This window comes from Trachinotus anak, unplaced genomic scaffold (assembly GCF_046630095.1).
Source record: "Trachinotus anak isolate AG129_WGS33_773 ecotype Australia unplaced genomic scaffold, CSIRO_AGI_Tana_v1 ptg000012l, whole genome shotgun sequence".
Classification (NCBI taxonomy): Eukaryota; Metazoa; Chordata; class Actinopteri; order Carangiformes; family Carangidae; genus Trachinotus; species Trachinotus anak.
In genome coordinates, this window is record NW_027273863.1 from 25873240 (window position 1) to 25887976 (window position 14737).

General features: G+C 43.0%; 1 protein-coding gene across 1 annotated transcript in view; it reads left to right on the top strand.

The window, feature by feature from the left end:
* tmeff1a (transmembrane protein with EGF-like and two follistatin-like domains 1a) overlaps nt 1-14737 on the top strand; it is a 79446-nt gene that overhangs the window by 59161 nt on the left and 5548 nt on the right. The window contains exons 5-9 of the mRNA XM_071492027.1: nt 1180-1276; nt 2657-2805; nt 9767-9826; nt 14033-14156; nt 14346-14507. Of these exons, the coding sequence (XP_071348128.1) occupies nt 1180-1276; nt 2657-2805; nt 9767-9826; nt 14033-14156; nt 14346-14507 (592 nt within the window). The remainder of the gene's footprint in view (nt 1-1179; nt 1277-2656; nt 2806-9766; nt 9827-14032; nt 14157-14345; nt 14508-14737) is intronic.

Here is a 14737-nt window from a genome sequence, read left to right on the forward strand (position 1 = left end):
GCTTTTCATCTGTCTTTGGTGTTAAATTAATGATGAAATTCTGACGTATAACGTTCACATCAACAACCAGGTTGAAATTAGGTCTGTGAGACTGCCCTCTGAAAATCATGATGTCACAGGCAATGTGTCTGGATCCTTTGATGATGTCATAGGCACTGGTCAGATTCCTTTGATGATGTCACAAAGAGCTTCTCAGCCCTAAACATGATTCATTGGCCTCATCCTTCAGATACTGCTTCTGAAGACAGATTGCGTCACAGAAGTGCAGCTAGACTGTCCCACCTCAAAGCCTCCTTCAAATGCAGCCAACAAATGTGTCCTTCACTTGGGCAACAAAGGCTCCAACAGGTGGCCCAACATATCCCAAGACAGGCGGCGTAATGAAAGCAAACAGCACAGACAGAGAGGATCAAACCCTTAAATGTTGTTTGTGCTGTAAAGACATTTGAACATGGGAGTCTATGGGGACTGACTTATTGTTGGAGCCAGACTCTGGTGGTCATTAGAGGAACTGCAGTTCTCAGTGGCTCCATGCAGGCTTCATTTTTCAGCCTTGAAGGTTGCTGGTTGGACACAATAAGGGCAGATTCCTCTGATGATGTCACAAAGAACCCTGATGTCGCAGGCACTGCACTAGCAATAATAATAGCTGTGACCAGATTCAGGGGCCTCGTCCTTCAGTAGTGAGACACAGATTCTGTCTCGACACTTCCTACTGTCGCAGCCCAACTGTCCACTACGGCGAACCAGTCATTCTCCTCTAGTACGCAGTTGGGCTGCTACTGCAGGAAGTGTCGAGACTGAATCTATGACATGATGTCACGCTATAGCCGTCCCTTCATCCGTCACTGCTTAAAGTCCCTCTTATCATCACTAGTGCAGTGCCTCTGACATCATACTTCTTTGTGACATCATCAAAGGAATCCGCTCATGCCATGTCTCAATTCAAAAGAACACATGGTTACCATGGTTAACAGGGGGAGGGGTCTGGACGACCGCTCATCCAAGGAACCTTACAGTCAACAGTGCACTTCCCCGGGTCCTCAGCAGTACAAGTGAGATAAAAATGAAACACAGACAGAGATAACAGCCCCATGCTGAACACCATGTCTCTCCTGTAAATACTAAATGACACTTTTATTGACGCAGTATTTTTCTGTGTTGGTTGATTTCTCACAGACGACGAGGGCTCAGGCTCGGACGCTGGGAAGAAGTTCACCAAGTGCAGCACATGTAAATATGGAGCAGAGTGTGATGAAGACTCAGAGGATGTGTGGTGAGTGCTGGACCCGCAACAGTCTTCAGTGTGAAGGTATGATATAAATCCAATCATGAAGGCCCCTCCGGAGACGACCCTCTCATTCCCTCAGTGAGACCCTCAGCAGCTGGAGGGTGTTTGCTGTGAAGCAGAGAAGACACACACACTGTAGAAGTGCTCCACTCAGATCGAAACAGCTTCAGCCTGATCAATTTGCCCATGAGCAGCAAGGTGGCACAAAAGTCTGGCCATGTTCATATGCAGTCGTAGGGTCCCGCCAACAAATAACTAAACCAGCAAGTAAACACATGCATCTGTCGTTTCATTATTGCTTCATTATACCCTCAGCAAAAGGTGGAAAGCCGTCTGACTACTGACAACTAAATAGGAGTGAAACTGCTGAGGGAAATGTTCTGCTCTGTATCAGCTACATTTTCATCAGCTGGTTGGAAAACAGCTGCCGACTGCATCTGGAAACAACGCTACAAGAGAGTGTTGAGAGGGAACCAAAACAGCATCAAATAGCGCACACTTCCAGCCAACACATGGCGCAGTTCTGGCCATGGCAAAGGTCATGCGGGTCATGTGGCCCACACACAATGAGCCAGTTGTGTCTGAACCAGATTTGGCCCATTATGACTGTATAATACTCATGATATACTATAAAACAGACTACTTCTTTCAGTGTAAACTGCTTCAAATGACGACTTGAACTGACTTTTAGTCGGCACTTCATGACCTCACCTGGTCTGACATGCTCAGTAACATGAGAGGCTCTACTGCTGTTGTAGAGACAAGACTGACGGACTATTCAATTAGGCAAAACTACTGTAATCGTTTGATTTTAATCTTATACTGTCAATATCAACTGCAGATAGAAAGAAATGTCTACTTCAGGCTGTTGAGCCACACACACACACACACACACACACACACACACACACACACACACACACACACAAAAACAAAAAAAGGGCGAGAAAAAATGGTCAGAAAGGAGAAGACGACATGTATAAAACCCTTTAATCATGTCTGTGGGTCTAATTTTAACCACATGAAATTACATTTGCAGAAGTTGTGATCTCCATACCTCGTTGAAAACTGAAATGTTTGGAAAGAATGAATCTGTGAATTAATTTGAAAATATGAAACCTCCTCTGAACTGTATCTGCACGTCTGAAAAAAGTCCTCAGAGGAATTAAAAAGTAGTTCTTTTTATCTGCAGACACCCAGACTGTGGAAAATTAATGAGCTGTGTCTTCATTTAGAAGACTGTGAAAGTGCCCCGGCTAATGATTTAGTGCTGATGTGACAAAAACATGTTCAGGCTCCAGACTGGAGACAGAACATTTATTTTCCCTGTGAGAAACAGCCCTGACTCATGACTCCTCTCCTCAGGTGCATATGTAACATCGACTGCAGCGGCCACAATGAGAACCCAGTGTGTGCCACGGATGGAAACTCCTACAACAACCCCTGTCTGGTCCGAGAGGCGTCGTGCATGAAGCAGGAGCAGATCGACGTCAAACACCTGGGCAGGTGCCCCGGTAAGACCGAGCTCAACCACACACATGACATCACCTGGAGGGGCCAGGGGCTGATTTACTGTGATGAGAGCTGAGTGCTGTTATCCCCCCTCAGATCACTGACCATCAGCTGCAGGTGTGTCGAGCTCTGGAGCTCTGCAGGGTTCTTACACCTTTTTAATACCACACTAAACAGTTTAGTATTTTTCCCAAAGCTAACTAGTAGCCCCATAAAATAGTGTAATTGGCTAAGGCATGCTAAGTTTTGGACTTGTAATGTTAAGTTACTACAAGGTAGCAAGCTAGTTAGCCAGATATGCTAACCTTTGCGGTTCATGTTGGAGAAGACTAACACAACAGCTGATCCACACTTACACTGTCGCTCCTGAGGATTACAGGTTATAAGAAGGTGAAATTCTGCTTGGTTCAGTCACCAGAATGAAAATCTTGGAACGAGACGACTCAAACTTTAGCTGGAGTGATTTCTCATATCTCAGTGAGCGACGGTGGAAAACGGAGGCTGTTGTATCTGTCAGTGTTTGGATCTGTAACAGTGAGTCAGGAGGCTGCTGATTCACTGCTCTGTCAACTTTCTACTGATATTTTTCATTTTCACGTCATGTAGATCCCAGGTAGGAGTGTGTGTGGTGGACGCAGCATGTGTGCAGAATGTTTGTGAATCAAAAAGCAGCATTTTCAACTCTGATCTGCTTCCTTAAAGGTCCCGTATTTTACTCTTCTTCTGTGTTTTATCTGAAGTGTTGATCTCCATCAGAAGATATATTTGTGGTTTTAAGAACCAAAAACCATCTCAGTGTAGTTTTACATCTCCTCTCTCAGGCTTCTCTCTGGAGCTCTAGTAACAACAGGTCAGTCAGCCAATCAGAGGAGAGGATCTGAGTCTCTCTTCTGATTGGCTGACTGTTTTCTGAGTGATCCAATAAAAATATGGCAGATTTCAGGTGAACACTCAGAGAAACCAAATCCTGCAAGGTTGGACAGTAGGTCTAGGTGGGCAAGAATGAGTGACTGCTTTGTCATGACATCACAAAGTTCCAGAAGTCCTGACGGCTGGTTTTAAGGCTCAGTTTCTGAATACAGGCTGTGTGCATTTCTCTGTGGACTGAGGCTTTGATACTTTCACAGTATTAATATAGAACCTAGACCTGCTTTATAATCACAAACACATCCACATCCACCTGTAGACCTGATGGGACCTTTAAATAAACCTGAATTAGCAGCTGTTGAACAGTTAAACTCTGCACAGCCCAGCACACACTTCCGCTGTTTTTTTTTTTCGGTCCAGGTCTCATTTTTCCCATGAAAAAAACAGATTATTTCTCTTACTTCCTGTAAATCTTTAAACTCCACAAAGACTCTACAAGAGCTCTGAAGTTCCCTGTGGGATCTGGCAACAAGGCTTTAAGAGTTGTGAGATGGAGCCTCCAGGGACCAGGCTTGTTCCAGCGCATCCACCACACACAGCATGTGTGTGTGGCTGAGTCAAAGCTAACTGGAGTGTGTGTGTTCATGGAGATGAGGGACCACAGTGGCTCACTGATGTCTTCTTGGACAACGCTGGAGCTCTGTGCCCAGAGGAATGAGACATATCACTGTAGAATAGTAGAATCAGGTCAGTGCTGGTTTGACTCTGTGCTCTGACATTTACTGGCAATAACAGAAAATACAAAATATAACCAGACTTCTTTAAAGCGCTTGTATCTGACCTACTTCCATCATGGCGGCGTGTCTCTGCTCTCAGTCTGTTCAGCTCTCTGTGATCACGCTGTTCACTGACGTGCACGAGCGACTGGGCGGAGGTGGAGGATTTATAACGCCACGTGCGGCTTCATGGCGGCTGGCCTGAAACGCACCGTGACGCTCTGATGCCAGCGAACTGTATTTAGGTATTTTCATGAAAGAAAGGGAGTTTTTTTAGTGAGCAGGGTCCGTCCTGCAGAGATAAATGTGGTGTTGAGAACAGGGACGTGTCTTACAAGCTGAACAGGCTGAAAAGTCAGTGTCACATAAAAGTAATAAAGCTTAAAGCTTAATAAAGGCAACTATTTTTTTTTGTTTGTTTTGTTTTTTGGACAGGATAATTTTTCTAAATGTTTGTTTTCATCTTTAAAAAAGCCCCAGAGAGGCAAGTGAAAAACTTTGAAAAAAAAGGAAAAATGATCCCTCCGTAATATATTTTTTTTTTACTTGCCAAGAAGCAAGTGAAAAAAAATATTTCGGGGATCATTTTACTTTTTTTTTTTTTTCTTTCCAAAAAAAATTACTTGCCTTTCAGGGCTTTCATATTTGTTTTATTTATTTATTTCTCTTTCTGTTCATTTGTCAGTTCTTGTCTCTGAGGGTTGGAGCCTGTATTTTAACATGTTTGCTCCACAGCTCAGTGACATACATTTTCATATTCTGCAAACTCCTTGATTTCTGTGGATTCAGTTTCAGCCGCTCACAGTTTGACCTCTGACCTCGTCTGGTGTGCGTATGAGAGCAGATACCAGCACACAAACATTTACCTGCTGATGCCCCTGTCACCGTTTTATTGAATCCAAATTGAAAAATCCCTATATCCCAGCCTGTTGGGCTTCAGAAAATGGCCGCCATAACCTCAGTGAATTATGAAGGAGGCCCAGTCCTCACCAATAAACTGCTCCTGTAAATGAAAAGCCTTTTACAGACCCTCACTGACTCTCAGTGGCTCCTCAGTCCAGACTCAAACACTCACTGATCCACAGATGAAAGTGAAACAGTTTCTCTGATTCAGTGTAAAAGTGGAGCCACTTCGACTTGTCCATCACCACACCTCAGACATTTTAGACGTTTAAGCATGTGATACGTGATTTGGATTTGCTCAGAGCAGATTTCTGAATTGTGCAGTAACATTCACACTGTCTTCAGAGTAATGCAGGTGATTTCTGTCTTCATGGTGCAAACAGGAGCTGCAGGGCTTTACATGATGCAGATGTGCATAAGCTAAAAAGCTAAAAAAAAAAAAACTCATGCCACTGGTCTTAGGTTTCCTCATTTTTGTCATTTCTGTCTTCCTTCAGTTGATCTGAATGCAGAAAAAAATCCCTAAAACAGGAGATTTAACATTTTAAACGCTGTGTCACCTGAGGATGGTTTTCCTCCTCTGTCAGTCTTGCGTAAACTCTTCACCCGCCTCCCTGAATCCCAGATCTCGCCCCTCTGTGTTGCTGTGCTGTAGACCGAGGTCATTATTCCACATTAACTTGCTGATGTAGTAAAATGCAGGATTGATGTTGTTTCACCCTCGGTGAACACTGCTGACTGCACAACTGTGACCGTTTCATCTCTTCCATAAATCAGCCTCATTATTGAAACCATGTCAGACAAATTAATGTGTCTAATCACCAATGTTTTCAATTAACCCACAAACCAAGCGTGCAGTTTGTTTCCATGGGAGCTGAGCTTTGATTCCACAAGACATTAATCTGCGTCCTGTTTTAACCTGACGCACAGGAAGTCTGTGGAGATGCCGAGTTTTACAGTGACTCCGCAGAGAGCTAGAAGAAGAGTCTTTGTTGGACCTTTTTAACCAAGGGGACGTCCCTCTCAGCTGCTTCGTGGACCAGTGAGCATCTGTTTTTGTGTCTCTCTGGTTCTGAAGTATCGATGTCTGAGTTTGCTTTTTGTTGGCTTCATCACAGAGAGGCATCAAGCTGTAAGGTGACCGCGCAGCTGTAAATGCTGCCATGTGTGACATCACTCCATATGATTGGCTGAACTGATCTTATCACTGGTGTTTGGTTGGTTAGTTGGTTGGTTGGTTGGTTGGTCGGTCGGTCGGTCAGTGATTGCTTGGTTGGTTGGTTGGTTGGTTGGTTGGTTGGTTGGTTAGTCAGTGGTTGCTTGGTTGGTTGGTTGGTTAATGTCAGAAGATTATGCAACAAGTACTGAATCAATTTGCGCCACACGTGGTGGAGGGATGAGGTCTGGGCCGAGGATGAACTCATTACATTTTGATGCAGATCTGGTTAAACAGTTAAAGGGGCGGATTCGGGAATTTCTGTCACTTCCTGTAACATTTTGAGGCATTTTTCAACATTTTCGTGAATTACTCAGGAAATAAAGTTTTTGATGTTGATGTAAAATCAGACATATTGTTGTGTTGAGATCTTTTACTTTGTACAGTTTGGTTCCTGTGTAGAACTCTACTGAGTACCAGTCTAGTTTAATAACATGCTTTAATGTATGAAAGTGTCCAACCTGGTTATTGTTGCAGTGTTTGACTTGAGGTCGGAACCAAACCTCTAGATCCTGAACAGAACAGTTTCTGTAAACAGATCTGTTTACCAAATGTTTGTTGATCATTTCCACTGGTTCTCTACATGAGCAATGAGACGGACAGATTTCTGTGTTTCCCTCCATGTTTCACGCTTCATACTGGGAGCAGCTTTAAAGGATGAAGATAAAAACGAAGATGAGTCACGTCAGCTCTTCTGATCCATCACTGAGGACGAGGGCTGGCTGTGCTGGGATGTTGGATGCAAACCTCATTTGCAGTCACAGTTTGCTGTCTGATGTTTTCCAGAGTCTGTGCCAACACCCAGAGCTCCCCAGTCTCTATACATCCTCAGAGCATCTTCTAAGATCTGATTTATGTTGAGAGACTCACCTTGAATCACAATGTGTCGTCTGACTGGAGAGGCTCAGCCCCCACCCCACCCCCCTCTCTGGGTGTTGGCAGGAGACAGTGGATTTATGGATTTCTTGTCAGTGGTTATGGCTGTAAGGTGGCAAGTGACCAAGCCTTTGATTGGCTCAGGGAGGTGGTAGGTGGGTGAGGGGAGGGCACGAGGGCGTTTGGCACCCTGAGGTGAGGAGCACCTGCCCTCTCCCCTGATCTGCTGTCTCCTCGAGGCATCGGGCCAATCACCGAACACCAGGAACCAGATCCACAGGGTTTGATTTCAAGGATCAAATAAATTCTGTCATTTTACTGTTTCTAAAGAAAAAAATGTAAAACAGGAGAGTTCAAAGCTTTTCCTTGGACCAACAACTGCATGTTCATTTTTAATGCTTTTATTTTGACATTTACAAGTAGAATAGTTGGGAAAAAAAACAATAAAAGCTATATTCAATTAAAATAAATACAGTAAATAAATAAAACTACATAAATTGGTTGATGAGCATTATAAAATATGAATACAATAAATGATTAAATAAAATAGATAATGAACTGAAATTGTAGGTCAATTAAATGATTAGTTGATCAACTAATCCACAAGTATTTTCATTTGATTCATTTCAGTCATTTTTCCAGCAAAAATCATGAAAAAATGTCAAATATTTGCAGATTTCAGCCTCTCAAAAGATCTGCTGCTTTTTTGTCACTGAAAACTGATTATTTTAAAAATTAATCAGTTAATTGGAAAAAACAACTGATATGATAAAGTGATAATTAGAAGAGATGGCTCTGCACTTCAGAGCTGAGGACCTGAGGGTCCTGGTTCATAGGACTCGAGCAAAAAAGTGCTTTAAAGACAAATAAAAGAATAAAAAATTTAGAGACTGATAAGACAAGGACTTCAAAAAAGTTCTGTCCTCACAGGCAGCAGAGGTCAGAATAAACTGATTTAGATCGAAGTTCATCTTTACAAAACATACTGAAGCTAAAAGCGGCCTCTGTCTGAGAGACGATCTTTGTTGTCATGGTTACAATAATAACAACAAACGGTCATGGATAATAGAAACAACATAAACTGCTCCTGTCACATGGGAATCGAACACCGCTCTCCTGGGTCATATTCATCCATCCACCCCAACCTCCTCCTGACGTGGACTTTGTCGCTCTATAAACTACGTCACCGCACTTTTCCCTTTGCTCCTGTCATCATTACTACGACCACTAGATGTCGCCTAGCAACAAAACTCTGGCTGGTTTGTTACAGGTCTGTCACATGACAAGTGATTGTTTTATTTTGTTTCATGTATGAAAACCGTTAATTTAATTTGATGATCATCCCTCAGTTAGGAACCTTCAGTGAGCTGTACTTTAATGATACAGTGTCTGTAAACTTTTGGCCACGTAGTGTCAGGTTTTGTCCATTGTTGACAGTTTCTTACATCAGCAGATTGTTATGTAATCTGTGTTTTCCTTTGTTCTCTCTGCCAACACCAAATATTTCATGTTTCTCAGAACAGAGTCACAAAGAAAGAGAGAGGGAGGAGAAGGAGGGAAGGAGAGGTCTGGGGGAGGAGAGACGGAGGGGGAGAGGCGAGGGATGGATGATGACAGGGATGAGGTGGGAGAGGGAGAACTGGAGATGGAGGAGAGAGGGAGAGAGAGAGACACAGAGCAGGAGAGAGAGAGTTTGTCAATATTTCCAAAGGAATGATGGAGCATTAAAAATGAATGATAGTGTGTGTTTTATTTGTGTGTGTGTGTGCGTTTGTGTGTGTGTGTGTGTGTGTGTGTGTGTGCGTGTGTGTGTGTGTGTGTGCTGGTTAACATTCTCAGCAGCTCCTCCTCCAGCAGACAGCACCAAGACATGAAGCCTGTCGACAGAAAAATAACCACAACAACGCACCAACCCACTGCTTCACACACACACACACACACACACACACACACACAGACAGTGAGACTGACCCTTCACCATCTCGACTCTGACAAACAGAGCGAGACTCAGACAGCGAGTAAACATCCTCTGACATCCTACATATCCTTTAACACACACACACACACACACACATACACACAGAGACACACAGAGACTGAGAGTCAACAAACAGATTAGAAAAGACAGCAGACAGGAAGTCAAACGTTCAGGTGACAACGCTTCAGACTCAGCAAAAACAAAAATCTCACACTGACGCCCGGATGAAGTCTGCTCGTTATTTTCCTCCGTGTTGTTGGAAAAGTCGAGTTGTTCTCACTTCATTTAGAGGAAGTGTAACTGTCTGTCTGTGTGTAACTGACTCCGTCCATCTGTGTCCTCCACAGCTGACAAAGAAAAACTGGGCAAGAAGGACGACAGCAGTCTCTTCAAAATAAAGGTCTTAGGTAAGGAAGCTACCTGTTTGGGTCAACATTTTTTACAACTTGAGTCTTATTTTTGTGGTTTTGTTTCATTTCTGTCGCTAAAAGTCGTCTGATGGATGGAAGAACATGAGTGTTAAATATGATAGCTCACTTTATGTATGTGACCGTACAGCTCAATGGACTGATGACGACCTGGAGCTGTTGTTCTGTCCAGAAACAACTAAAAGTTAAGAGGTTATTGAAACAAGACGACTGCATCCTTGCAGAACACTCCCAAGAGGAGTGTTCTGCGACCAGGAGAACCCAATCAATGGACAACCTTAAAGACGACCCACAGTTTATGATTTGTCCGATATCCGTCCAGACTTGGATCACACTTCTTCCTCTGCTGTACTCTTCCAGCTCCTTTGTTATCAATGATTGCTTGACAGTTTTACGCTACAGGATCTTTCCAGTGAGTTGTAGTTGTGGTATTTAATGTCCACAGGTCGATGGTGTGTTTCAAACACTCCGACCCACCTGACAAACACCACGGTGAAGTTTCCGTCCAAACAAGAGGAGACAGCAGTGCTGTAAAATCTCTGTCACAGCTGTAAAGGCCTTAATGTTCCTCCTTAACCCTTTATGAGATTCTGTGCAACACCCTTAAGTGACTCCCTCAGCTAAGAAGGAATGAAACTTTAACTGAAGTAGAAAAACAAGGTGTTTTCTATCACAGCTCAGTCAGACTACAGACCTGCTGCAACCGTGTTAACACAGCCTGACTACACTTAGTAACCAGATGTTTTGACAGCAGTCTTGGGAGATCAGGCCCGGGGAGCAGCTCAAACTGCAGATGGCCAACTAAGATTTCTGACTCAGCTCCACCATCTCCCAAGGAGCATGAAGGAGTAGATGAAACTCCAGCAACACCTGTAGCATAAAGAACAACGTTAACATCAGACCGGTGTGTTTGACCCTGAGGACGGCCTCGAGCTGAAACACACGGGTCTGACTTTAAAGTTGTTCTTGATACTGATGTGCTGCTGCTGTTTTCTGAAATCCAAACAACGGTCCTGCAAGTTAAAAATGTGTGTAAAGTTACAGAGGTTACTACTGATTCAGTGTTAATCTGACCAGTCTGACCAGCTTCAGTCTGGAAGTGTGAGTCTTTCAGACTGGATGAAAAGCCGGAGCATCACCAAAGTTATTACGAATCATCCTGAGGACGACAAAGTACATGTTTTCAGTCTATTTCACTCTGGGCCGAGAGCTGCACTGCTAACATGGCTAACAAAAATCACTCAGCACATTAACGACCTCTGAGACCGGATTGTGTAACTGCATTGTAAATCTACTTCCCCAACTTTAATGCTGAAACTTCCTGTGGCCGCACAGCAGCCAGTTAACCTGCGTCTGAACCTGCTGAGGAGCAATAAGTGAGGGAGAGAATTTAATGAAAATCTCCTTAATACACAATAATGTGCTCACAGGGGGAGGAAACAGAGCAGGAAATTCAAAACCCTCGCAGCTCTGAACCTCTGCTGCCACTGAGAGTATTGTGAACGCGCCGTCCTCTAAGCCGAGACGCTGTAATTTCCCACAAATAAACACGCAGATTAGCAGAGCTGAACGAGGGTGTTCACCCATCCAGCTGCACAATGCAAATGTTGAGTCTGCAGATCAAAGCGGAGATGAAACAGAATCCAGAGGGTTTTATTATCTGCGGCTCGTTCTGTGCATTGATATCACTGACTAAAACGTCTCAGGGGGAGCGATTCCTCCGAGCTCTGTCAGTTCCTTCACTTTGAGTTTTCACTTGTACTCAGAGACGGACAATAGAAGGATCGGATTAAAGCGCCGCATTGTCAACATCACAAACAGCGAAGGACACGGCGGCACATGTCTGACTTTAATACTGTGAGACAGAGGAGCTGAGGAAGGCTGCGTTCAAAGCCGCAGTGTTCACATCCGTCTATCTGCAGCGTTTCCTCCTCCGGTTTCAGCAGGTGATGACAATGACCCCGGGCCCCTCTTCTGAGGCTGCATCCTTCAAGTGAATAAATCATTCAAACGCAAACATTTAACATTTACTACTTGCTTTTATCACTCAAGGTTCCCAATGATTGTAGAGCACAGCTGCTCACAGACAATGGCTAAAAAGTTTCATGTCAAAAACATTGAAAAATGTCTAATTTCAGCTGCAGTGTGTTTGTATGGAAGATTTATAATGCCTAAAAAGAATAAATCTAATAAATAAAGTCAAATACCATACACACTCTCATATGTATTTACTGTCATAAATGAAAAACACTTGTTAAAAGGGCGATTAAAGGGGCGACCCGATAGCCACAGCGAGTCCCCTGTCACTTCCTGTCACTTCCCCACTGTCCTATCAAATAAAGAAACAAATGCCCCAAAAATATCTTTAAAAAAAAAAAGGACAATTAATTTAATGAATCACCACATTAAAATCCAATCATAACACCTGACCTGTAATTCATGAAGACTGGGATCATTAAGCGAATAATGGACGAACAGGTATAATCCAAGTTTCCATTTTTAATATAACAAAAATAATATCAATCCAATCATCATACAGTCGTTATTGTAGGTCCCTCTAGTCCTAGATACTTTCCATCCACTCATTATTAAGACTGAGGAGTCCAACTGAAAACTAAAACACAAAGGATTATGGGTAGATAAAGACAAATGTAGTCTGAATGGATGCTAATGTTAAAATGTATTCATCAACGTAGGCTGTAAATAAAGATGGACGTAGCCTCTGTGACGTCAGCCAAAGTTTTCTGAAGAGCAGTTCTGAAACTCAGAGTGAGCTGCTCCACCGTCGCCATCTTGGCAGCTCCTGACTCCACCCCTAAGTCCCAGATATCCCAAAAATGGGCAAAGAGGTGGGGCACGTGTGGAGCCAAGGTTTACGGCAAGCATACGCTCACCTTCCCTGTCACTCAAAGAGGCCACGCCCTCAATTATACATAACTTTAACCCTAATTGGCCTTTAATTTGTCAGTGTGAACAAAAACAGAAATATATACAAATAAACTCACCTTTAATAAAGAAAACGTGTGGTAGAGGAGATGCTGCTGGATTTACTGTCATCATTTGCTGCTCATTTTCTGACATTATGATCATCTGGGGGGAAAAAAAAGCTGAGTATGTGATAAGCAGTGAGCAGTAATGTGTTTGTCTCCGAGCTCGTCTCTGGCAGATTCCCAGGATGTTAAAATGACACATTTGTTGAATCTGTAATTGCGACGTCACAGTAAAGGTGTCATGTTTGTGCAGGTATCCTCTTTGTTCTGTGAGTGAACGACGATAAGTTAACGCTCTGGTTAACACCACCGCAGCTGGAGCCATCCTCAGTGAACACATGAAAAAACTCCAGACTGCAGTTTGATTCGTTTGATCTTTTTTTACTTGAACGAAAAGATACTGACGGTTGGATAAATAGTGAATCTCTTGAGCTTGTGAAACCAATTAAACTCTTCCTTATAATCCTTCTTCACATATTTCTGATGTTTGATTAAACATTTTAGACTCACAGAAAATAAATTCACAAAATGTAACAACTTTAGCCATAAATGTCCCCGAACAGTGAACTTTAAGACCCCAGCACACAGGGTTTGTTATTAAAAGCTTTTTTATGTTCATGTGACTTTTGTACATCAGTCATTTTAATGAGCAGCACAGATTGCTTTGTCGGCTGTTCCTTTCCTGCTGCAGTGAATTATAGTGAAGACAGACAACTCTGTGTGATTGAAGAATCTCTTAATGTGCAAAGCAGTGGAAATTTATGATTTATCCCCTCATTCAGCAGCTGACACAGGATGACTGAGTTTAGGATGACAATAATTCAGCCAATGAAGATAAATATTTCATAATTTAGCCAAATTGACATCCAATTACAGATTCTGATTTCATTTCAGTGTAATATCAACAATACTCCAACATATTTATGAAAAAATATATATTCAAGGCCCATGGATTCAATGTGTGATGTTATAATTTATCAGAAAAAAAGCACAAAGAAGTAGAAAATTCAATCAAACATGTTGTAAATTGATTAAATATTATTATTTTATTTGTGATTTTCCATATATGTGCCACATCATGATATAAATCCATATCAACCGCCTGTGTCAGATCCTCTGCTGTCTGCAGCAGTGACGTCTCGTCTTATATTTGTTATTTGTTCCGTTTTCTTTTTTGTCCCTTCGACCCGTTCAGAAACCACAGGTCTGGATCACGGTGATGGTTTCTACGCCGGGATGCCGATCCCCTGCGCCGACAGCTACGCCGGCTTCTGCGTTCATGGGAAGTGTGAGATCAAGCACAACATGGCCACCTGCAGGTCAGTCAGTGATCCTGTCACGATTATTTTTACTGCCAGTCACTACCTGCTGCCTCCCACCAGCACTAGGCCCACGCATCAGCTTACAGTGAGCAAGTTAAGTTGTGTCACACTTCTGCTCTGGTCTGCTTCAGGTGTCTGCAACAGGTGTGTTCAGTCATTTCACTAATCTCTTCCTGTTTGTTCCAGGTGTGACGCAGGCTACAAAGGTACACAGTGTGACGAGCCTCAGGACTTCAACATCCTCTACGTGGTTCCCAGTGGACAGAAGCTGCACTACGTCCTGATCGCCGCCATCATCGGCGCCGTGCAAATCGCCATCATCGTCGCTGTGGTGATGTGCATCACAAGGTAAAACGGCATCCACTAAAAGCTAAATGTGTTCAAACAAACTTTATTTCAAAAGGTCCTAATTACCAACTAAAGTGGGTTTTACGGGGTACATGAAATCCCTTTTAATTTATGATGCTATAAGCTTTGGTTAGAAATATCTTGGCTCTGAATTATTATTTTAAGGTATTCTTATTCAGTATTAGAGTATTTACCAGGTCTACCACAGGTCTGGGGTCCAGTAAAGGATA